General features: G+C 32.1%; 1 protein-coding gene across 2 annotated transcripts in view; it reads right to left on the bottom strand.

Moving 5' to 3' along the window:
• Window positions 1-23,849, bottom strand: part of LOC129222424 (serine/threonine-protein kinase MRCK alpha-like) — a 177,173-nt gene that overhangs the window by 103,104 nt on the left and 50,220 nt on the right. For both annotated transcript variants that reach the window (XM_054856937.1, XM_054856936.1), the window contains exons 3-4: window positions 6,836-6,927; window positions 2,846-2,929 (exon numbers count right to left, since the gene is read on the bottom strand). In XM_054856937.1, the coding sequence (XP_054712912.1) occupies window positions 2,846-2,929; window positions 6,836-6,927 (176 nt within the window). The remainder of the gene's footprint in view (window positions 1-2,845; window positions 2,930-6,835; window positions 6,928-23,849) is intronic.

Below are 23,849 nucleotides of genomic sequence, written 5' to 3' on the forward strand. Positions count from 1 at the left end.
TTGGTAAATTTAACTTCAGACTGCATATTGAAATCTACCTTCCAGAATACTTATTCCCCACTTTGTCTGGATAACAAAAAATACCAATGGTGTGTTGCTTATTGGAAAAGCAACGCATGTTCTTCCGTTTGAAACACACTTGTGCGAACCCAGATTTTTTTAATAAGTAATGAATAATTTACTTAAGTTTACTTAACTACAAACTACAAGCATCTACACTCTAATGACAGGGGTTACTTGCTGAATATTAGTCTCTGGAAGGGATCCACCGGCTATAAAGTTGGGAAAGCTCAGCAGTAATCTATTTGACGTTTAGCCTAAATACAGTCCCTTTAATATAAGATTAATATTTTTTTCTATGGGTGATATTCTTTATAAAAATGTATTTTAATAACAAATGAATTAAACATTTCTTTGCATTAAAGAAGTTACAAAAAATATTCATAGGTTAAGAATAAGACAAGTAATTATTGTAATAACTGTACAGAAGTAATAAACAGTGGTCAATACAAGGGGAGGGTCATGGAGGTGATGCCCCCCTAAAAGAGTATATTTTCAATTCATTAGAAGTAAATATTCAAACTATTATTTGTTCCATTGCTTATGAAATTTTATTTGCAACGTTTATCCCCAATTAGTTGCCTTATTCCTGATCGATTTGGTACTTTTTATTGCCCCTAAGCAGATTCAAAAATTTTTTGTTCCCAAAACTGTAGGTTGTTTTCTTCAGCATGCCTCCCCCCCCCCCCTAAAATGGTTTTCTGTATCCGCTCCTGGTAATAAACATTGTTGAAAAATCATAGAAAGGTTCAAAAATTAATTACCCTCCATAGCAGAATACTACTAAATTTGCGGCGTACGTCGCAGGACAGATGCCTTAGCTGCAGAACAATTCTGTTCAAATGTGAGAGGAAAACTGAAAAATTGTCTGCATAAATTCTGCAAATTTCAGTGAAATTTCTGCAGAAACCGCAGTGCAGAAAATTTGCAGTAACCGTGAGGAAAATCTGCAGAAACTGCAGTGCCGAAAATCTGTAAAAACTGCAGATTTTCTAGAAAAATCTTCCAACTCAAGATAGAATTAGAGGAAAATCTAAAATTTTCGCAAATTACGATAATTTTGCGGAAAGCTTGCGATGTTGAATTCGATAAGTCCTTTGCAGGACTTGCCCAATCAATCTTCATCCACTGCAATTTCCGCCATACACGTATGTTTTGGAAACATGCCAACATTGAAACACGACCATCGCCGGAAATTGCGCGTCTTGTTTGAGATTTCAATCCCTTTGCATCCAGAAAATATTTCAATTATTTACAAAGTTTTGAAGTGTTTTATTCTATGCAATCCAAACTCTGCTCATTTTTTTATTATTTCAGTAATTTTTTTTATTTAGTGACATTATTTTAATTGCTCCTTCATCCCATGCAAAATTAACCAAAAAAAAAAATGGGGTTTGACATCAAGGTTCGGATTTTGGTAAAATTTTGCATCTTTGCTCTTTCTATGCATTTTAGAAAGCATATAAACTATTTTTGGAGAATATTAATTGGTTTAGGTTTAACACCTTGTTAAAGTTTTTTGATTTTATAGTTTTCATGATCAACTATTTTTATAAATTCAGTTCTCTTTGATTAGTCATTTGGTTGAAAGCTGTGATGTTTCAGGAAATATCTCATTTCCACAGAAATAAATAGCAACAGTCCAATTTTAAAAGAAAAAAAACTCCTATATGAAAGGATTTTGATTTTTTGCACCCAATTTGTAGAAAATGTCACGTTTTTTTCGTGTACAATGCTTGAAGTACTTGCAGAACAATTTTGGTCAAATGATTTTACGTTGGTGAACATCATAAAGTATTCTGCTTTGGGGTTAATTACAAAACTCAAGTAAAAGATAGTGTACAGGATATTTGTTTTCTATTGTCACTATGTTTTCTTTCTTTTTTTGAGGAAGGAAATTTTTTTTACGTAGACGAGCAAAAATCTTTGAGGACCAGTCAAATTTTTCTGTGGACTGGTGCCAGTCCCCCCTGGAGCACCGGCTGAGAATCACTGGTGTAGATTGCCTCGAATATGTTATTTTAATCTGCTTTTATGCTTTGTCTTAAAGTGATATCTGCTGTAGAACTTACTTTAAGTACTTCTTTACCTTAGAATTAAATATAATACTTTTAATTGTAGTTGCACTGACTCGGCTTTCTTTTGAATTTCATACTCGTTGAACTTTTGTTGCCTGCTTGGTTTCTATCATGTATCTGGTGGATCTGACTAGTCCAGTTCATAAGATAAAACCGGTTAACTCCACAAAGTTGTTTCAAGTCAATATGGCCCACCAACTTGTGAATCCTGATAACTGCTTTTAGTAAGATTTTGTTTTAGTCGTAATTTTAGGTACATCATGTTTCTGTAGCATTTCTTCCTGGTTAAAATTCACACAAAAAACAGGATTGTAGATGAACATATCAGTAACCAAGTTTATATTAATGATGTCTCAAAGACAGGAGGACACCTTTGCTTTACCTAATTTAGAAGTGTTCATGTGAGTGTGTGATAATGCAATGATTAAAAAAAAAAAAAAAAACTCCTGCTCAAACTTAAAATGGCATAATTAAGCAGAAATTATCAGTGCTTGGATTGTGAGTTTGAAACACCAACTTTCTCTCTCATATGAGCAAAATTTATTAATACAATTATCATGTAGGGGGAAGTTGTCTTTGTGCTCCTGATACAAGGTTTTTTTTTTTTTTTTTTTAAGGAAATTTTTCTTGGAGCCACAGTTGTCTCAATGCTATAAAGAAGAGGTTACAGTGAAGCTACTGCAATTAAAAACCAAACATTATATTACCTCAGCTCTTTTTAACATTTCCCATTTGTTCAAAATTTTCATGGCATAAATTTTGGCTGTAACTTTATGTTTGACAACTGCAACCTGAAAAATATAGAACATACAAAACCAATTTGAATATTATTGCTTACTTTAAAAAATTGCAGAAAAATAAAAATTGCATTTTTAAATATCGCTTAACATTTGTGTTCAATCGAATGATGCCTAAAATTCAACACATACGGTAAAGTCACCAGTAACAGACAGTCATAAGTCTGGATTTAAACAATGAGCATTTTAGGCGGATAAAACTGATATTGCTGTGGCCCATGAATCCGGGTTGCTATCCTGTCAGTTACTGTATATCACAGGGTTGGCTTTCTGCCGGCAGAAACTAGTTTTTGCCGTGCCAGTGGCAGAAACTGGTTATAACCGGTTAAAACCGGCAGAAACTGGCAAAAACTTAAAATCGTCTTAAAAAACTAAAGTAATTACTAAATGATATTCGTTTAGGTAAACAAAAAAATTTAACTTCATTTAAAAAATAAAATGTTATGCTAGTGCCCTTGATTTAGTTCAGAAAGGGAACTTTTCAATTGCTGATGCTCGTAATATTTGGATTAATCTAACAAAGGACGAAAATCCTAGGGTTCTAGGATAGAGGAGTGACATAAAAAATTAAACTGGCATTACTGTTTGTAATTTGCTCGACTGTTTGTAATTTGCTCACAAATAAGCTTCATCTAAATTGCTTGGGATTGAAATTATCATGTGCTTCCAGAAGAAAGTCAAATTTTACTTGCCAATATTAATCTAGATTTTGTACCTAATGTCACAGCTTTGCAAAACAAATTGGCCCCACTTCTCGAAACTCATTTTTCCAGTTGAATTTTTACCACTACCCTAATTACTACATGATGGACCAGTTTAAAAAAAATATATACAATTTAAATGTTTTATGAATATTGCTTGTTCCTTGATACAATAGATAATTGATAATTTAGAATATTCTTGCAACAAAAGAGCCTGCTAGCTCTTTTGTTGCAAGAATATTCTAAAGTTTCTCATTCGTGCGTATTAAATTGAGAAACTATTTAGATTTTTGGAACCAAATTTTCCATGAAGCAACTGAAGGGTCCAAACAATGTACCATTTGATTCTGATTTGTGATAATATTGTGAATTAAACTGTGCTTTGGTTAACAATTGGGCAGTTCTCAAAAGGTGGGAACAAAAAAGTTAACTTTGAGCAATTTCAAAAATTTTCGAATTTGATATCAATTTTGCTTTTATTCTATAGTATGCATACCTAGAACACAATATATGAACATGAAAAGACAGCAGGTATTTGTAAAAATTGTTAATTAGCAAATTAAATTAGCAGTATGTAGGTAACACATTTTGGACATTGTTGTCCTGTAGGTAACGGATTTTGGACATCATCATAATGTAAGTTTCACCATTTTTGACAACTGTTAATCTGATTTTTAACTTTTCCAATGAAAATTTTATTTACTACTTTTTGAATTTTGCAATTTAATGATAAAGAGGATATTAATGAAGTACTTGAATGGCTATACATACTGCTCTTTACATATAATAAAGTTTTGGAATGATTTTGAAGAAGTTGATGAAAGGTAGAAAAAAGCTTCAAGGAAATAATTATACAAACTTGTACTTTGATTTATTGGGACAAATAAGAAATAAAAATAGAGACAAATACGACATATATATTTTTAAAGGAAAAATAAACAAAATATGCTTTAAGAAAGAATGTAAAAAGTGACATGAGTTTTAATAATGAATATTTTTTCTAATGTCATAAGAATTAAAACGATGTCTAAAAAAAATTATTGAAAAAAGAAATTCGTATTTCTATTTGGAGATCGTTAAATTATGTTTAAAAGAAAGAAGAGAAAAAAAAAATTCTAAAATAATAAAAGCGGCGGGGGAAAAAAATGCTAGCGCAGGTGATAAAGGCGCCAAAAATGGTGCAGCTGACGATTAACTACATTTGTCAAACTGGAATCTCCCTCTGGTAACCTTTAGCTTATCGTATACTGTGTTGTCGCCAACGGAGGTTTGCTTGGCGATTTTCGCGCAAAATGGCTTTCGTTCGATCATAACAAGCCATGTTTCTACTGTAATTTATGTATTGTTCAATGTGTAACGTATTAATTATGCAAAATACCAATGGATTAAAAAAGATAACATCATAATAATCTTTTTTATTGATGTTAGAAGACAGTGGATTATAAAAAAATTATAAATAAACGGACAGAATTATCGGCGTCAAGATCGTAACGCCATTTGGACATCTCACATGTATGTTTAAGAAAAATTATTTTTCTTCTAAGATACTGCATAAAAGCTTATGAAAACACTTTTAAACAATTAAAAACTGATTCTGAGGATCGATAAATACCTTTAAAACGAAAACATCATATACTTAGTTCTCAAATAATAGCATTGTAAAGATCGTAACTTTTGGACATGCATCAAACTTCAAACTTACTTTTCTCTAAAATCGTTTACAAAGTAAATAATCTGTCTTTACTTTTGTTATTTGTGTAAAATATTAACAAAAAATTATTCAGTGTACGATTCATGCCTTTAATTTTTTTTTTTAAAACGTATGGAAATAATTAAAAAAAAATTTTTTTTTATGGTACATTTGCTCAGTTAACGTTTTGGTATGTCCAAAATTGTGCCATTTAGCAAAGAAAATATTTTTTTAAGGGCATTTGAAGAGCTTTTTTTCCATAATTTATGTCAATTCTTGTCTCTATACAGCATTATACTTTACCTCAAAAATTTTAGAGTTAATTAAAATGAAAGTTATTTGGTGTTGAAGCTTCAAAGTTGAAGTCTGTGTTTGCTCCCACCTTTTGAGAACTGACCAATTAATTATTTTTTCCATGCATTTTCTACTGTCTGTCAATAGTTTTTTTTTTTTTTTTTTTTTGTCATTTTGAGAGTTTTTGCCGAAAATGAGGCAGAAAGTAGTTTTTGCCATGCCGGTTTTAACCGGTTTCTATCAGTGGTTTTAACCGCCCCGGCAGAAACTTGCCAGTCCTGGTCCATCAGATCAATGTCTGATCTCCATTTGATTTTTTGGTGTCTGTTAGTAAGGGTTGGACCTTTTTTTTTCTTTTTTTTTTTGAAATTGAGCAAATAAAAATAGAATTAACTAATTCAGAGGGTTTAGAAGAGCCCAAATGTTAGATGAGATTTAGTAGCATGAGAGAAAAGTAGTACTGGTGCCATTACCCTATGTGACAAAAATAATAAGTAAAATATCAATGGAACAAATTACATCAGCATTAAAACATAAACCACAATGAGAATATAGGTAAGTTATTCCTAAGTTCATGATGCTTTATGAACTTATTTTCCCAACTGCAACTGGAAATTAACACAAGTTAAAAACAACATAAAATTATGTGTGGCATGGCACCCTCAAGTCAGTTTGGGATTTACTGGTTGACTTGGATAAATGGGACTTGACGGATAGCATAAAATGTTTCAGTATGGTACAGAACATATCAGAATGTAATTAAATATATAAAAATGTTTAAGTATGAAACGACACAGGAAAGGTAAAATATAGTTTACATTCTTAAATTTTTCAGTGAACCAAAAATGGATGATTCTGTTGAACTGATCTGGAAAGGCTTCCAATTTCATGCTATCCATACCGGTGTAAAAAAAGCCATCACCCATGATAGGAATACTTAATTTTTCTAAATTTCATACATTTAACTTTGAGTGAATAACTTGTGAATAAACAAAATTTTCTCACAATTTCGACAAAACAAATAAATAAGTAAATAAAATAATTGGACACTGGTTTTGGATACACTAAAGGTTTCTTTGTTTTTTTTAATTTCTTGAACAGCTAGTGGTGAAATTCTGTTTGGGACTATAAGATGCAGATGAATACTCTGTATATATGCTCTCCATTGTTCAAAGTAGTTTATAAAATTATGGAATTGAAAAAGGTTTTACTAACTTCACCAAATGCTCCTCTTCCAATAACTTTGAGAACTTCAAAATCTTCTCTACTAAGCCGAAGACGCTTTATCTTTTGCAGTACAGGTTTTACTGAAAAGAAGAAATTTTTCACTACACAAATATACAAAAACACACTACAAATATAAAAAAAGGTTCAATAATTCTACATTTTATATCACATCAATGCAAGAAAGGTCGATGTTTAAGTTTCTTATCTTTAGAAATCTAGTTTTTATTATTATTATTCTTTAATTTTTTAAGGAACATTGCAGTAAAGTATGAAATCAATTTCGACAAAATAAAGAGGTTCGAGTCAGTAGTAGTTACAAGTGGTACCAGTCTGCACCAACTCAGATGCAACTGAATTAAAATTTTCAAGTGTGGCAAAATCACAAATGTGAAAGACCTCAACCAATTTGAAACATAAGGTAAGCGTAAAGCAATCAGATTTTGAAATGTGTAACAAATTGGGACTGCCGGATAAAAGCATATATAAGAGCTACAGAGCATAAATTTTACACTTAATTCGTAAAAGTTGAGATCTCAACCTGCCGGAAACAGCAGTTTTTTCTATGTTTATTGCAAGTTGGAAGTTTTACAGAATCTGTATTTCTAAATAATATTTTTAAAAAATAAACATATACATAAGAATATAAAAAATACATTTCAAAAATAAAATTGCATATTAATGGTATTTTTATGATTAAAATTTTTGTATTTTTATTCCAAAATAATTCAAAGTAATGAAAAATACAAAGAGTAACTTTTTTTTGGTAGAATTTTTATTTCAACCAAAAAATTTGCTAAGAATTTCCAGTTATTTTCTGACTTTTACCAATAAAAATTTTAATAACACTCCTTTACGTTAGATTTTAAAAATAGAGAGAGCGGGGGGGGGGGACACCATGTTTTGTAATGCACATCATTATTTCCTCAGAATGAATGTGAAGTAGAAGTTTAATAATAATGGTATTTTTATGATTAAAATATCGATCGCAGGCTTGCATGTCTCCCCCCCCCAGCCCCTCTTTCCAACAACACAAACAATTATTATTCAGTGAAGTCAGTTTTGTCTAGCACTGATACAATTTTCTTGCATTTAAAAGTTCTTATTTAATAATGTAACATTACAAAGGCAAAAATTAGCATTGAAATTGGAGATATAAAATTAAAAAAAATTCAAAACCGAACTATAAAAAATTATAAATAAACTTTAAAATATTTTATTGTTCCCTTTTAATGAAATAATGTAACTACACGAAAAATGTTCAAGTGAAATAATCATTAAATTAAAAAAAAAAAACCTCCAATGTTCTTTGGGCCACTTTTGAGCACAGGAGACAAGTGATAGTTCATACAATGGCTCCCAAAAGTCTTCGTACACCTACGACTTTCAACAAAATAGGCTCCAATCCATTGGTTAGAATTAATATTTCGGAATAGGTATTTAATTATAAGATCTATAATCAATTTTTAACAAAACTACATGAAAAGTTTTTAAAATATATTAAAACTTAATTTTTTTAAAATCAAAAACCAGAAAGTGTCGGAAATTTTATCTCACAAAAGTCTTCGTACACTTGATAAAATGTCTATACATTATTGAATAATCTAACTTTCGATTAAGTTATTAATTAGTAGAATATCATACAGTAACCATAACACCTTTTAAACGTCTGGGAATAGATTGCATTCTTTGTCTTTCATTTTTTTGCTTAATTTCTGAGTAAGTGTTCAACCACACTTTGAGTCTTACTGTTTCTAGCACTATTTTCGTTTGAAAGGCCTATTTTCGCAATCTAGCCTCCGGATATCTCTAAATACGTTACATTAAGTTAAAATCTGGAGATAGAGGGGATATTTTTTAAACTTTAGTACAATTTTCGAGGCACTAGAAGCAAACGTTTAAAACAATGTGCTTCTTATCGTTATCTTGATAAAAAACAAAGTTCTTTCCAATAACCAAATTTTTGGCTAAGGGTTCGAAATTGGTTTTTAAAATATTTAAAGGAACAGCATGATTCATTATTTCATCAAAAAATTACAAACTACCAAGTCCTGATGCTGATATGCACCCCCACACTAGAACACCTCCACCGTCCTGATTAACTGATACAACTAAGTTCTTAAGATTAAGTTCCTAATTTTTTCTTCTACTTACAATTATACAACAATTTAACAAAAAATGTTAAATTAATTTTTATCTGTAAGTAAGACGTAATTCTAAAACGTTTTGAGCTTATTTATCATTGATTTTGCGACGAAAAGCTTAAGCTTTCTGTTTTTCGTACGACCAAGAAAATTTCTGCGGGAAGAGGTCCCATTTAATCCAGCTAATCAGAGAACTTGGCGAACAATTTTAGGTGAAAATTAAATGTAAATTGTTTCATTTAACTCTGGAGAAACTTTTACAGCACTCAAATGTGTATTTTTCATAAATTTCTTAACTTTAAATCTCCGATCACGTTTTGTCAACTTTGCCGGTTGACCTTTCTTACCATGTTTTCGATCCGATTCCTCGCTTTAAAGCATTTTATCAAGCAATTTACTATACAAACAAATGAATCAACTAATTTAGAGACATTTCAAACCAATTTACCGTTACTGTGGGCAAAAAAATTTAAATTTTTAATGGTGTTTGCGGTTTTTTATGAATACCAGCCATTTTATAGTAATAAGCACAATATTAAGGAAAAAATAAACAAAAAATGATACCCAAATGACTTATAATGGTCAACATAATGCAAAAATATTAATAAAACGGCATATCATAATTTTAATCATGAATTTATTCGAAAATATTTGAGTGTACGATGACTTTTGTGGCGTGTTATTTCTCTGTCTCTTCCTTTTCTGACCCATTTCAAAAAAAAAAAAAAGATCCGTCAATATTTTGAAAAAATCAATAGGTTCTATTTAGAATGACATAGGAATGATGAGAAAAAATACTGGACTTCATATTCGAATTCAGTTTTGAGTTATTTTGGTTTTACTAAAAAGTTTCAAAGTGTACGAACACTTTTGGGAGCCACTGTATATTTCATAGAAAACAGTAATAAAAGGGTAATAAACAAAATTTTGGTGCTTAAGAAATCACAAACGAATGTATGTGTGATTTTTTTAAGTAAAACATTTTGTTCATTACCTGTTACATTTTAATGTAATGTATGAGCTGTCATTCCGTGGAACAAAATGGCGACTTTTTTATGGAATGGCTCTTGAACTAGTGAATAAAAACAATTATTTTTAACTGCAGGGGCGCCTATTCCCTCAAGTTCAAATCCCCCCCCCCTTTCGTAACCCTCTTTCCCTTTGTTTTTTAGCTTTTTTTTTTTAAATTTATTTATTTATTTTAAATATTGCTTATTTGTTTATTTATTTATTTATTTTTAACTAGCTGCGTTGCCCGGCTTTGCTCGGTCTACCTTGCAAAAAAAAAATACACTGCGTCAAGTGAAGTATCTTCAATAACCAGGATAAAATGAAAGAAAAAAAAATCATCATGCAAAATTTTCTCGCCAAACAATGACGACAGATACTAAAATACTTTTAAGAAATTAAAATAAAATGAGAAAGATGCATTTAAAAGGCATAACCATGGAAACACAAAATAAAATAAGTTTAAGAATTGAAAATGAGAAAGATGGAAATAATGGATTCAAAAAGCGTTACCGTGGAAACGCAAAATAAAATCGTTAAAAACTTGAATAGAGAACAGATTTTTGAACTTCATTTAATTCGCTTGTAATTTTTTTTCTAATGGAGATAGAGGGTAAACTTTTGACCTTAGGTCGAGTTAAATCTGGAGTAAAAAAAGCAGCTCTTTCCAATGCTGTCAAAAAGAAAACTGTTAGACAATTCCTGCACTTTTTATTGATGGGTTTAATGAAGAAAGTAGTGCCTAATTTTCAGCTAAGCCTAAAAAAAATTCGAGCTAAAAACGTAAAAAACTCCCGCCGCAATTAAGTTAGAGCATTGGAACAAATTGCGTAGAACGCGGAAAATTCTCTCCTTTCCAACGATATATAATATTACTATTTGCGAGTAATTTTTCACCCCCATATTCGGGAATTTATGTGGAAATAGGGCCAAAATTGGAACTAAAAAAAAACTATTCATCGAATTGTTTTCGAACTGGTCTGCAAACCTTTTCAGGACTAAAAGGAACAAACTGTGAAAATTCCAGCAAAATCGGCCGGGTCGTTCTCGAGTTTTGCGACGACGACACAGACGCTTTTTGGAGACTTTATTTTATACTATATAGAGATTATTATTTTTTTTTTGTTAGAAAAGTTCTGTGCTAATGACATACACACAGAGAAACACATAAACTAAAAAAAAAATTAAATAAAATATAAATATCATAAAATAAATAATTGAAGTTAAAAATAAATCAATGAATAAATTTAAACAAATAAGTTTTTAAAAAAATTTAAATCACCCCCCCCCCCTAAAAAATTTGGACGGCACCAACTTTCACCATAATTCCCCCTCTCATCCCCCCCCCCCTGAGGGCACCCTTGTTTAACTAAACATTACAACAAGCTTGCAATCTTTCGTAAAATTTACGACATAATTTGGCAAAAAATTTACACTGACAATGGTCAACACTTCAGCGAACATTTACGTTCATAGAATGTAAGATAAAAATTCCCAATTACAAACCTACACTATTTACTCAGTTTGAATAAACACTCAAACTGCACATAAATTGCCTATTAACTGCTTCTTTTACCCTCGAAAAACCCACGACATCACTACATCTCCTTCAACATATTTACATAGTAAATCTTTCAGGCATAAACTATCATTCAAATGCAATACAAAGAAGAAAATTCGGAAAACACTTCCGACAGGATGAAAGAGCGAAGTAATCAAAGGAAATAGCGGTGGAATGCCATACATCAAGAGAATGTGGGCGTTTCTTAAGAGCGAAGTTTAAAGGCAGAAAATAGCACTTTCCGTATTTGAGCAACCGCCTTCACACCTCTGCGAATGAACCGCGAACAAGGGAAGAAAAACTTATGTTTAGTTTAACACAGCAGGAGATAACATTGTTAAAAATAAACAAGTAAAATGAGAATGTTAGCTTCTGTCTTCGAAGAAAAATGAAAAAAAATGCTACTACAGTGGCCAGCACTTATATGTTATATATATAAGTGCAAACGTATATATGCTATATTGCTCGGTCATTGACAAATCGCGTTTAATACAGTGGACGCCGGGCAATTGAATCAGTGGCTAATTAAATCAACCGCTTTAATGAATCAAATTGTCAATAACAGAACAAAACCCAGCTTTATTGAATTAGCCGCTTTATTGAATCAGCCGCTTTATGGAATCATAACTGTTTGAAACAAACGTATATGGGTTAAATTGCCGCAGCCGTTTGTTGCGCAGTCGAAGGTACTAAAAGACATTGAATTGAAACACAAAACAATGATGTAACTAGATTTTTTTTTCCATGTACTTCATTCAATATACCGATATTCCTGTTCACACTCCAGAGACTGCAGTTTCGTCCTTATTATGGACTCAGTCTGGAATAGTGAATAACCAAGCAGGAGGAAGTTAAACCCTAGAGTTCTAGGGGGGGGGGGTGCATGTCTACGCTACGATGACTACAAAAAAGTAAAAACGAACACAACAAACCGAAAACAATGGCGTGGCGGGGAATATTCTTTAATCTATTCAGACGTAAGTGCGTACATAGACTTCGGTGAGCCCCCCCCCCCCCGCAAGATTTCTAAGCGCGTCTCCTCCCCCGCGCAGGGTTGCGGGGATGTTGTGTACGCCACTGTCAGACATGTCTAATATTATGACATGTCTCATATCAAAATTATTTTAAAGTTAACTCCTCTGCTCGGCGATTATGAAACTGCTCGTTCTGATTGGCAGCAGTTTTACGTTGGACTGATAATTTCCACTAGGAAAGAATTTTATAAAAGTGATAATTTTACCAAATTTGTGCTAATTCGATGCAGATTTTTCGTCGTGAATGAATCAGCCACATTAAATTCGGCCGAGAATTGCCGGAGAAAAATCTTAAGTACGTAGTTGCTTGTTTGCTGTGCCACTAAATCAAAAGTTTAATCTAAATCTAACATTTTCTCCGAGATATTTTCTTTACTGTTTGAAATAATATTAGAACAGTAAATTTCGGTACATAAAAGCGGTAACTCATTCAAAATATTTGCTACAAGAACAAATCAAAGGCGCAGCAGGTGGGAAGCAGACCTGTCATTTCTCATTTTTCCGGGATACATACTCAATGCAAATTCCATCGGAATACAGCAAAAATCAAGTTCCAGATGGTCTGGTGGGAAGGTCCCCCCACTTCCCACCTGTTTCGTAGGTTTAACTCAGAACCTCAGTTTACAAGTCCTATATTTTCAATGCAACTGTCGTGTAATACAACTAGATATAAAGACTTTCTCAGACCTCCTCATGGGAAAATTTTGCTTTGATAAGACTAGCCCCCCCCCCCCACACACACATACCAAAACACGTCGAGAAAACTATTAAGGATTTCGCGAGTCTCATAAGGGATAGCAGAGTGACGCCCAACCTGCGGCTCACGGGCCACATCTGATCCGCCAAGATGATCGCTGATTCATGTGGCCCGTCGTTTTGTTGAATGTTACAAATCGAACAGCTCTGTTAATGTCAATGTTACAAATTTGGAGCGAAATATTCAGAAATTGGTTTCTGAAAAACTGACGCATATAATAAAAGAAGCATTATAATTTCATAACAACAATGATTAATTTTTAATTTTATTTTTTCCTTTCCATATTCTCCTATGTTATTTATAAAAAACTTAAAACATTTTTACATTTTATATATGTTGTAACCGGCGAGAACCATTTTGATATGAGAGTTGAACAGCACTGAGTTCTAGAAATGATCCGTCAAAATGGTAGGTGCGGGGGACTTCGAGGTGTCGTGTTCATGTCATGTGTTATATTATAGGAACCCAATGAAGACAAACTCAAAAGGATATAAAGAGGATGTTACTCATTAATTAAATAACCGGTGTCCTGCCAACATATGACTCGAGATAGTGCGGAGGGTAGCTAATGTTTGTGATACAAAGAGAGGTCATGTCAAATCCCTGTCTAGGATCTCGATTTAAAAAATATATCTACTGGTTTTTTTTTTTTTTTTTTCTCTACAAGAATATTGTTTGTGATAAAGCTACTATTACTATTTTTTTCAAATAGAATTACTTGTTTATTAGTACATTTTATTTTTTCCAACATTTCTATTCAATAATTTTTAAATTAATTCTACAGACGGTTCTGTCAATCTCCATAAGGAGGCATTGCAATCGTAATAAAACAGGTTGAAAAATAAAACCATCAAACTTATTGAACTCAAAAACGGAATAAACTTGAGTTTGAAAATGCAGAAAGTAGCAATACTCAAAATATATATATATATATATATATAGGTAACTCGTAAGTAATCAATTATTTCTTTCTTCAGCCCCCCCCCCCCCCCAACGATTTTATTTGCGTTGAATTTTCCGTTCAGTCAATTACGTAATTTCCGACATTTTTCTAAGGCATTTTGCCCTCTTGCTAGTGATGAACATATCCAAGCGGGGTAGAAATAGAGGACTGCTGCCCTTCCCCTTTTCAGAATAAAAAAATATTTAAATGAAACCTAGGGAAAATTTTTTTAAATTTATCAATTATTTACGATTGCTTCAAATTCTAATCTTTTTTTTTTTTTTTTTTTTGGTTTAAACCGGGTTTATGTGGTTTTTTCACAACTTGTATGAAAAATAATTTCATTTTAAGAAAATCATGAAGATTTTATCAATTAATTGCTAAGGCATGTTTAATATTCATATTTTTACCTAATTTCTTTGTAATTAATTAAATAATTAAAAGTAAAATCTTGTGTTTTCCTCATACGTAGAGATTTCTATAGGGGAATATTGTTAGAAAATCTTTAACTATTTAAAAAAAAATACAATACATAAATGGGCCTTGGTATAAATAATCAAAGAATTAGTTTGCTGTGATAGTTCAGACATTATTAACTACTACAAATAATCAAGAATAAATTCTTGTAAATTAATTTCCTCATAATCATAGCTAACTACGATAAATAAAAAAATAAAAAAATAAAGTTAAAATCACGCATTCTTAAACATGGAAAGTATTTTGCAGTATCTACAGTGATAGTTCAAACATCATTAACTACTACAAATAACCAAGAATAAATTCTTGTAAATTAATTTCCTCATAATCATAGCTAACTACGATAAATAAAAAAATAAAAGTAAAGTTAAAATCACGCATTCTTAAACATGGAAAGTATTTTGCAGTATCTACAAATGAATCACAAGCCTGGTGTGCATTACAGAACTTTAAAAATCAAAAGATCAACGCATATTTTGTTTAAAGATTTAAAAATGCTACAAATCATGTAATTTATTTACCTAATGAATCACTGACAACAATTATAGAAACAAGGCAAGTAGGTTTTAAGAAAATCGTTATGTTTTCCGTTATAGACATTATTTCTCCTGGTTTAATGCATTTAGGAATAATTTTTTTTTCTATCAAAGAAAAAAAAAATATTTAACAGCTTCAGTATGAAAATACTCTTTTAACATATTTTAATAATGAAGATTGTCATAAAAATTAATATTCATTGATCCTTCGACGACTCATATATGAGACTTCTTTTATTATATTGGGGAAAAAAAGTTCTTTAAAGATGAAAATTTGGCATATATTTTTTTCCCTAACAAGAACACTAAATATTTTCTGTTTTCATAATTTTAAATATTTTATTTTCTTGCTTTGACTGCACATCGTTTATCGGGGATGCAAAAAGTGTGCAGGTATAAGCAGAATTTTATGCCAACTCTAAGTGTTCTTAAGTTTTTTTTTTTTTCCTCTCTATTTCTTGTCATTTAAATACTCAAGCGTTAGCGTTAAAATTTATATACACTATGCATCGCTTCAATGATAGGGTCTGGTGGGGTAAAGTGGTCATAAAATCGTAGGTTTTCAACTTAGGTGGATAGTAAATACAATTAATTTTTTAAACACTTCAACTTTTTTGGTTGTTATTTTACATTGCATTATTGAAGAACACGGTACATTGAATTTCAGGAAAAAAAATATTGATTTGAGTAGTTTTATAACACTTTTATTTCCCCATGTATTTATGACCACTTTACCCCATGGGGTGGGGGAAAGTGGTCACAGCATGGGGTAAAGTGGTCATAGTTAAAAATGGATGCAAAACCATTGTAAATAACCTTAATATTTGTATATTTCGGTTATTTTTATAGTTACAAGTATATGCAAAAGTATATGTCTGTATACACGAGTATATACGTGTCGTGTAAACATGAGTAAACACATTCATATATGAGGGGATACAAGTATCAGATACATGTATGTGCATGCCTACTCAAGTATATACGTGTATACACGAGTATATAAGCATGAATACGTGATTACCTACAGGAGTGTATGCGTGTCTACACGAGTATATACGTGTCACGTGTATATACGAGTATATACGCATAAACGAACGTCATACGCACGTATGCACTTGTATCCCGGGTATATACGTGCATACCTGAGTATATACGTGTAAAGTAGACGCATATATGCAAATATAAGTATACATCTTCTATCTATACATCTATACATATAATAAAATAAGATGTTTGTGTGTGTGTGTGTATGTGTGTGTGTGTGTGTGGCGTGCATCCCGGGAAAACGGTAAGGCCTAGAAAGATGAAATTTGGTATACAGGTGTAGTTTTTGCTGAAGTTGTGCACCTCGGGCTTCGATTTTTGATATTTTAATTAGAAAAAAGTTATTTAATGTTTTATGTGATTTTTAGCACTTTTTAGTACTTTTAACCTCACAGACCCCGAACCAATCGCGCCAGACAAATATTTTTGGTACTATAGTGTCGGAAATTTAATTTTAAATATGATGAACAAAAAAATTTTGAAGATAGAGCAATTTTTGTATTTTTTATGAATTTTTGAAAAAACCTTTAATTTGCATGTTTTTCTGGGTTTTATTTTTTTCTAATATCATCCTGCGAGAAGTATCAAAGCCTCATTTCTGAAATTTAAGTTGGTAATAGTAAAAACATTTCGCCCTCTTCAGAAGAAAAAAGTTCTTAAAAATACGCAATAGTTTTTTTTTTACAATTTTTTTAATGCTGAACACATCATGTCCTTTCACGCATCAGTCGAAAAAAGCGTTCTTCAATCTTTTATGCCTGTGACGTCACTACTTGGGTTTTGATTCGATATTTACGATGGAATCTTAATCGCAAGCAATGTTAATCTTTTTTTTTTACTATATAGCTTACTTCTACATTTTCTGACGTGATGACCACGTGTTTTTTCGGCAGCGCTTGCTTTTTTTCTTTCCTTTTTTTTTTGTTTTATTTAGGGATTGCATTTATTTCTTTTTCCATCCCCCCCCCCCCCCAAGCTGGACCTTTCGCTGTATCTATATTACGTTACATTTCATAGTTGTGCGCATTAATTCAATAAAAACAGCGAGATTTTTTTTATCTTTGTCAAACGCTACTTTTTGCACACTACGGGGAATTTGAGCTTTTTTTTTTTTTTTTTTGCTCTACTTAAATAAAAAAAGCGGTTTTTTGAGTGTTCTTTGTTTTTATTAGGAAATGGGCGAGGAGGTCAAAATAAATAGAGATGGATAAGAAAATGTAGAGATAGATTGTAAAGGTAGATAGCCGCCGAAGGCGGCAATCTTGGCGTAAAAATGTGAATGGCACAAAAAAAAGATAGAGATGGATTGATTAATACTGCTGCCAAATTTATTTAAACAACCGCCGAAGGCGGCAAACTTGAAGTAAAAAGGTAAATGACAAGTTAGCCAAACAGCCGCCGTAGGTGGCTGCTTGCACATTGGATGTCAATGCCCCCCTCCCTCCCCCACATACACCATGACTTTGAAAAACAATGCTTTCACATAAAAGTGGAAGTGCTTTTTGTTATTTTTCGACAAAATTTGCATGAAGAGTACGTCGTTTGTGTCTCCCCTCCCCCTCCTTTAAAAATATTCCAAACGACGAAACTGGAGACAGATCTAGAAAATATTTTATTCAAATTATTAATGATATAGATAGATATAGATTGATTGACATCGCCACGAAATTTATTTAAGCAGCCGCCGAAGGCGGCAACATTGACGTAAAAAAACGAATGATAATACTGATTTATAGAGAAAAACATTGATTAATGTCGTCGCTAAATTGTTTAAGCAGCCGCCGAAGGCGGCACCCCTGGCGTAAAAAGGCGAATGGCGTAAAAAGGCGGACCAGCTGGTCGCCGCAGGCGGCTAGTATAATAAAATAAGATGTTTGTGGGTGTGTGTGTGTGGCGCGCTTCCCGGGAAAACGGTAAGGCCTAGAAAGATGAAATTTGGTATACAGGTACAGTTTCTGCCGAAGATGTGCACCTCGGGCTTCGATTTTTGAATTTTGAATTAGAAAAAAAGTTATTTAATGTTTTATGTGTTTTTTTGCACTTTTTAGTACATTTTACCTCACAGACCCCGAACCAATCGCACCACACAAATATTTTTTATACTGTAGTGTTGGAAATTTAATTTTAAATATGATGAATGAAAAAATTTTGAAGATAGAGCAATTTTTGTATTTTTTATGAATTTTTGAAAAAACCTTCAATTTGCATTTTTTCCTGGGTTTTATATTTTTCTAATATCATCCTGCGAGAAGTATCAAAGCCTCATTTCTAAAATTTAAGTTGGTAATAGTAAAAACATTTCGCCCTCTTCAGAAGAAAAAAGTTCTTAAAAATACGCAATAGTTTTTTTTTTTTACAATTTTTTTAATGCTGAACACATCATGTCTTTCCAGGCATCGGTCGAAAAAAGCGTTCTTCAATCTTTTATACCTCTGACGTCACTACTTGGATTTCGATTCGATATTTACGACGAAATCTTAATCGCTAACAATGTTAATCTTTTTTTTTTTTACTATATAGCTTACTTCTGCATTTTGTAACGTGATGGCCACGTGTTTTTCCGGCTGCGCTTTCTTTTTTTCTTCCCTTTTTTTGTTTTATTTAATGATTACATTTATTTCTTTTTCCACTCCCCCCCCCCCCCAAAGCTGGACGTTTTGCTGTATCTATATTACGTTACATTTCATTGTTGTGTGCATTTAATTCAATAAAAATAGCGATATTTTTTTTTCTTTGTCACTTGCTTTACTTTGTTACTTTTTGCACACTATGGGGAATTTTGGAGATGACTTTTTTTTTTTTTTTTGCTCTACTTAAATAAAAAAAGCGGTTTTTTTTGAGTGATCTTTGTTTTTATTAGGAAATGTGCGGGGATGTTAAAATAAATAGAGATGGATAAGAAAATTTAGAGATAGATCGTAAAGGTAGATAGCCGCCGGAGGCGGCAATCTCGGCGTCAAAACGGGAATGGCACAAAAAAAGATAGAAATGGATTGATTAATACTGCTGCCAAATTTATTTAAACAGTCGCCGAAGGCGTCAAACTTGAAGTAAAAAGGTAAATGACAAGTTAGCCAAACAGCCGCCGTAGGTGACTGCTTGCATAGAAAGGTGAATGGCGTAAGAAGACGAACTAGCTGGTCGCCGCAGGCGGCTAGTGCATACATAAACGGGTTACACGAGTTAATTCGTGGATACATCCACTGCGTCTTTGTACGAGCCTACTCAGTCATGTATATATGGAAGCACGAGTACATAAGTATGTATACGTGTATACACGATTATATACCTGTATAGACTCATATACATACTATTACGCGCATACACCAGTACATATATGTATACACGAGTTATACCCTCACATACGTGCTTGGATGCCTACAGAGTGCATCCAAGCTCTTGGGCAAAAATCTAAGGGATGTGAGAGGGGAGGATAAGAAGCAAAGAATCATAAGGAACTTATGGTCGCTGACGCGCTACATGCACACAAAGTCAAAAACTGATGGATGCAAAACAGGTCACGAATTTGTTGCACTAAGATGATTTTACTCAAAGTTTTAGTTTTTAAGAAATATTTAGAGCAGTTCTTAAAAGTTACCGTCTTTAGTAGCTCTAATACAAGAATCGCAACAAAGACGCAGCGACTGATGAAAGTTTTTCATAAGTCTTGTTATTGCAACAGAGAGTGATTTGTGATTGCGGCGGATGTAAAAAACAGCAGAAGGCCGCAAATTTTCATCAATCGCTTTAAAACTTTCTTAAGACCTCAAATGTTGAGTAAAATTGTCTTTGTGTAATAAATTTCTGACCTGTTTTGCATCCATCACTTCCTGGCTTTGCGTGCATGTAGCTTGTCAGCATTGTGTTTGTGACCATATGTTCCTTATGGTTCTTACTTTTTATCCTCCCCTCAAACACCTTTTAATAACTTGCTCAAGAATGTAAATTCACCCTGTATACTTTTATATCATATGCTTGTATGTGTCTACTCGAGTACGTAAGCGTATATACGTGTCTACCTGAGTATATAAGTGTTCGTATCTATACGAGTGTAAGCGAGGATATACGTGTATATATGCATAGAATATATGTATGTATAGATAAAAATACTTGCAGATGCCCTTATACGTATTTATTGGTGCATGTATGTGAATACGTTTATATACGTGCCTACACGAGTATATATGCATACGCATATACTCGTATATTTAACCTCGTGTACTGTAAAAACAATACACATTAAGTGAAATTAATAATTAATATATATCTGCCTTGTACTTAAAGATTAAATGACATTAGAAGAACAATATTCGTTAAGCCTTATATTATGACCACTTTACCCCATCTTACTTAAACTGTTCTAAAAAATTATCTAAAATGGATTCCGATAATTGCTAATGGGTAAGAGTTCTTAAGGCATATAGGAAGCGACCTGTGCAGTTAATCTCTTCATGATTCCAGCAAACAAAATTTCCCAAGCAAGTTAAAAAAGGTGTTTAGATTTTTAAATTTTTCAAAATCACACATAATATTTTTTCTTACCAAATAAAATTTTACCAGTTGTAAAATTTTGTGACCAAAATGTAGTTTCTTACTGCCCTACTCTAAAATAAAATTTTCACATTCATTCGAACATTTATTTCCAAGCTATAGCCATTTATTTGACGAATGACCACTTTACCTAATTGACCACTTTCCCCCACCAAACCCTACATAATCTATCTCAATAAATCTTAAGTAACGAAGCAAATTATTTAGTAAATGAAGTTTTGGTTGAAGTATGCTTTTCGGACTATTTTGAAATGCAAAAGACTGAAAAAATAATAATAATTGAATAAATTAAAAAAAAGCTAATTGGATTTTTTCTCCATGTAATTTTCGAAAAACTTAGTTGGCCTCCCTTGTTTATTTATGTACCTAATAGGAAAGCAGCATCGATTTTTAAAAAAATGAAAAAAGCAAAAGAAAAGCTATTTTATTTAGCAAACTTGCATTGCCTTAAAAAATATAAGTTTCTAAATTTATTAAATCTAATTTATCTATAAATCTTTGCTAGTTACTTTGCATCAATTAGATTTTACTCTTTGCAATAATGTGTAAAATTTATGAAAACATTTGGGGGGAAACGATGAAGTTTTTGAAAAAAAAAAAAACTATTTTTGAAAAAAAACCACTAGTTAAACCCATTGTTTAAACCGTGGTTTAAATCATGGTTTAAACCAAACAACCCTGATTAGCACCAGTTGCATAGCATTCCCGCAACCCCCGCGGCGCACAGTGGGGCAAGCCTAATGTTAATTTTGGACATTGGGCGGAAAATTAAACCATTTAGTTTTGCATTTTTACTGTTGTATTGATAAACTAAGAACATATTCCCACTAATCTTACTAGTTTTTAACATTATTACCCGAAGATAATACCTTGAATTCGAAGAATTAACTAGCTACTTCGTTAGAAGACAATTTAGTAAACAGTAGATAACTTGTTTAAGAACTGTTCAAATTTAATAGTGTGATGTGCTGGGCTTTATGCACTCCTAATAAATAAGAAAAACACCCAAAAACGTTTCTTAGAAAATACGAAAATTTTGGAGATAATTTTCAAAGTATTTTGAATGTATTTTTAATTACGAAAATCGCTAACAAACGCTAACAAAACTATTATATCCCAAGCATTGTAGAGAGTTTCAGCTTTCATAATCCGGTTTCAGTTTTTGCCTAAACCTGCCTATTCAAAAGATATTGAAAATTAAAGATAAGTAAATATTTTACTACGAGGACGACGAAACGAATACGAAATGAACGTTGCACGAAACGTATTATTTACGTTGGTTTTTTCACTTTAATCAAGTAAACATGTTTACAGTTTTCAGTTTGTTTACTTTTTATTGCAAATTATTTCGAGGAATCAGTTTCATTGTGTCATTTGTCGACTGTGGGACAAAATCATATGAGATGCTTAGAAGCATGGTTTCGTTTGCTTATTTCGGGGACTACAAAAAATGGTACTATTTTGAGTTATAAGTGACAGTAGACGAAAAAGACACAATAATCTCCCAAAAATACTTCTCATAAATTGTATGTACACAATAACAAACACATCACAAAATGAGTAAAAATGAAAACAAGGAGCAGGCATATTTTGAAAAGATCAAAATATTATGCATGTACATCAAGAAAAGTGTTTTTCTTCAAAAAGCAAACGTTTGTCCTTAATAAACATCTAATTTCTTTTATTACATTCTATATTAGGAGAACTTACAGCAAGCTATTTACTTTTTAGAGCATTAAAAGCTATTTACTTTTGATTTTAGTCCAGCAAGTTGTCTAACAAACAAAAGTAAACACTTTTTAATTTAAATATCCATTTAATACTTCACCAGATTTATCCAAAATAAATTCTGAAGGAATTATCATGCCTAAAAATTTCATCTTTTATTCTGAAGTATCATCGTCAGAATCCCCGAGTTCAGCTATCCAATATCCGAAAGTAATCAGTGACGCTTCGGATTTTTTTTCGTGTATGCCAAGTTGTAAAAAGTCATTAAAAAAATAATTTAAAATATCGTCAGTTATTAAACAGCCATAAACGAAAAAAATAGAACATTGTGATAAAAAATGAATTTAACTTTAATTTTTAATCTATCGTCTGCTCATGCTTCATTTAATGATATTTTCTAAATAGGTCTTGGCATTACTTAGAGTTGTTGTTTATGTTCTAAAGATTTCGCTTATCAATTATTGCTATTCGGTGATCTATAAATACGTTTTTTGTGCAGTCTAAAGTTTTGTACTTAACAATGTAATTCTACGATGGCTCTAGTGTATACGAATTCTAGTGTACGCTCGCTTTGGTAAGCAAACTTGAATGATATCGGTGCTTGACCCCATAGACTTGCTGGTGAAAGATGAGTTTCAAAACCAACCGTGACCTTTTTATTTTTTTAAAGACAAATTCTATTCCTTTTACCGATTACGACCTGGCTCTGGAAAAATGGATTGACACTCTTGGTTCTGAGATTACAAATACGACAAAGACGAAATTAAGAGATAAATTGAGAAAATTGTGCAATTATTTATCAACGAAGTGGTCTTCGTCAAATAGAACTTTGGAACCGTTTCTCAGGAAAAATGAACAGTGGCTGAATATGGATTTGTCTTTTTTGGAAGAATTCATTTATGAACATGTGCCTTGTTCATCAACAGGTATTTCTCCTACATTACGCTCGAAATCGTTTGAACATTTGTCCGATCGACAAAAACGCAGAAAAACTGAACATTTAAGAAACTGTTCTGACGAAAAGTTTAATTTGTCTTAAACAAAAAGCTCAGGTCTGACGACGAGGCAGTATATATTTTTAATTTTATCCAAAACCATCCCGAGCATATTAAAACAATAAAAGAATTTTATGAAAATCTCTCTAAACCTAATAATATTCCTGGTTATAATGAAAAAATGTTAGCCATGTACGCAACTGCTAAACTTACGAGGTTTCAATATG

This window comes from Uloborus diversus, chromosome 5 (genome assembly GCF_026930045.1).
Source record: "Uloborus diversus isolate 005 chromosome 5, Udiv.v.3.1, whole genome shotgun sequence".
Lineage (NCBI taxonomy): Eukaryota > Metazoa > Arthropoda > Arachnida > Araneae > Uloboridae > Uloborus > Uloborus diversus.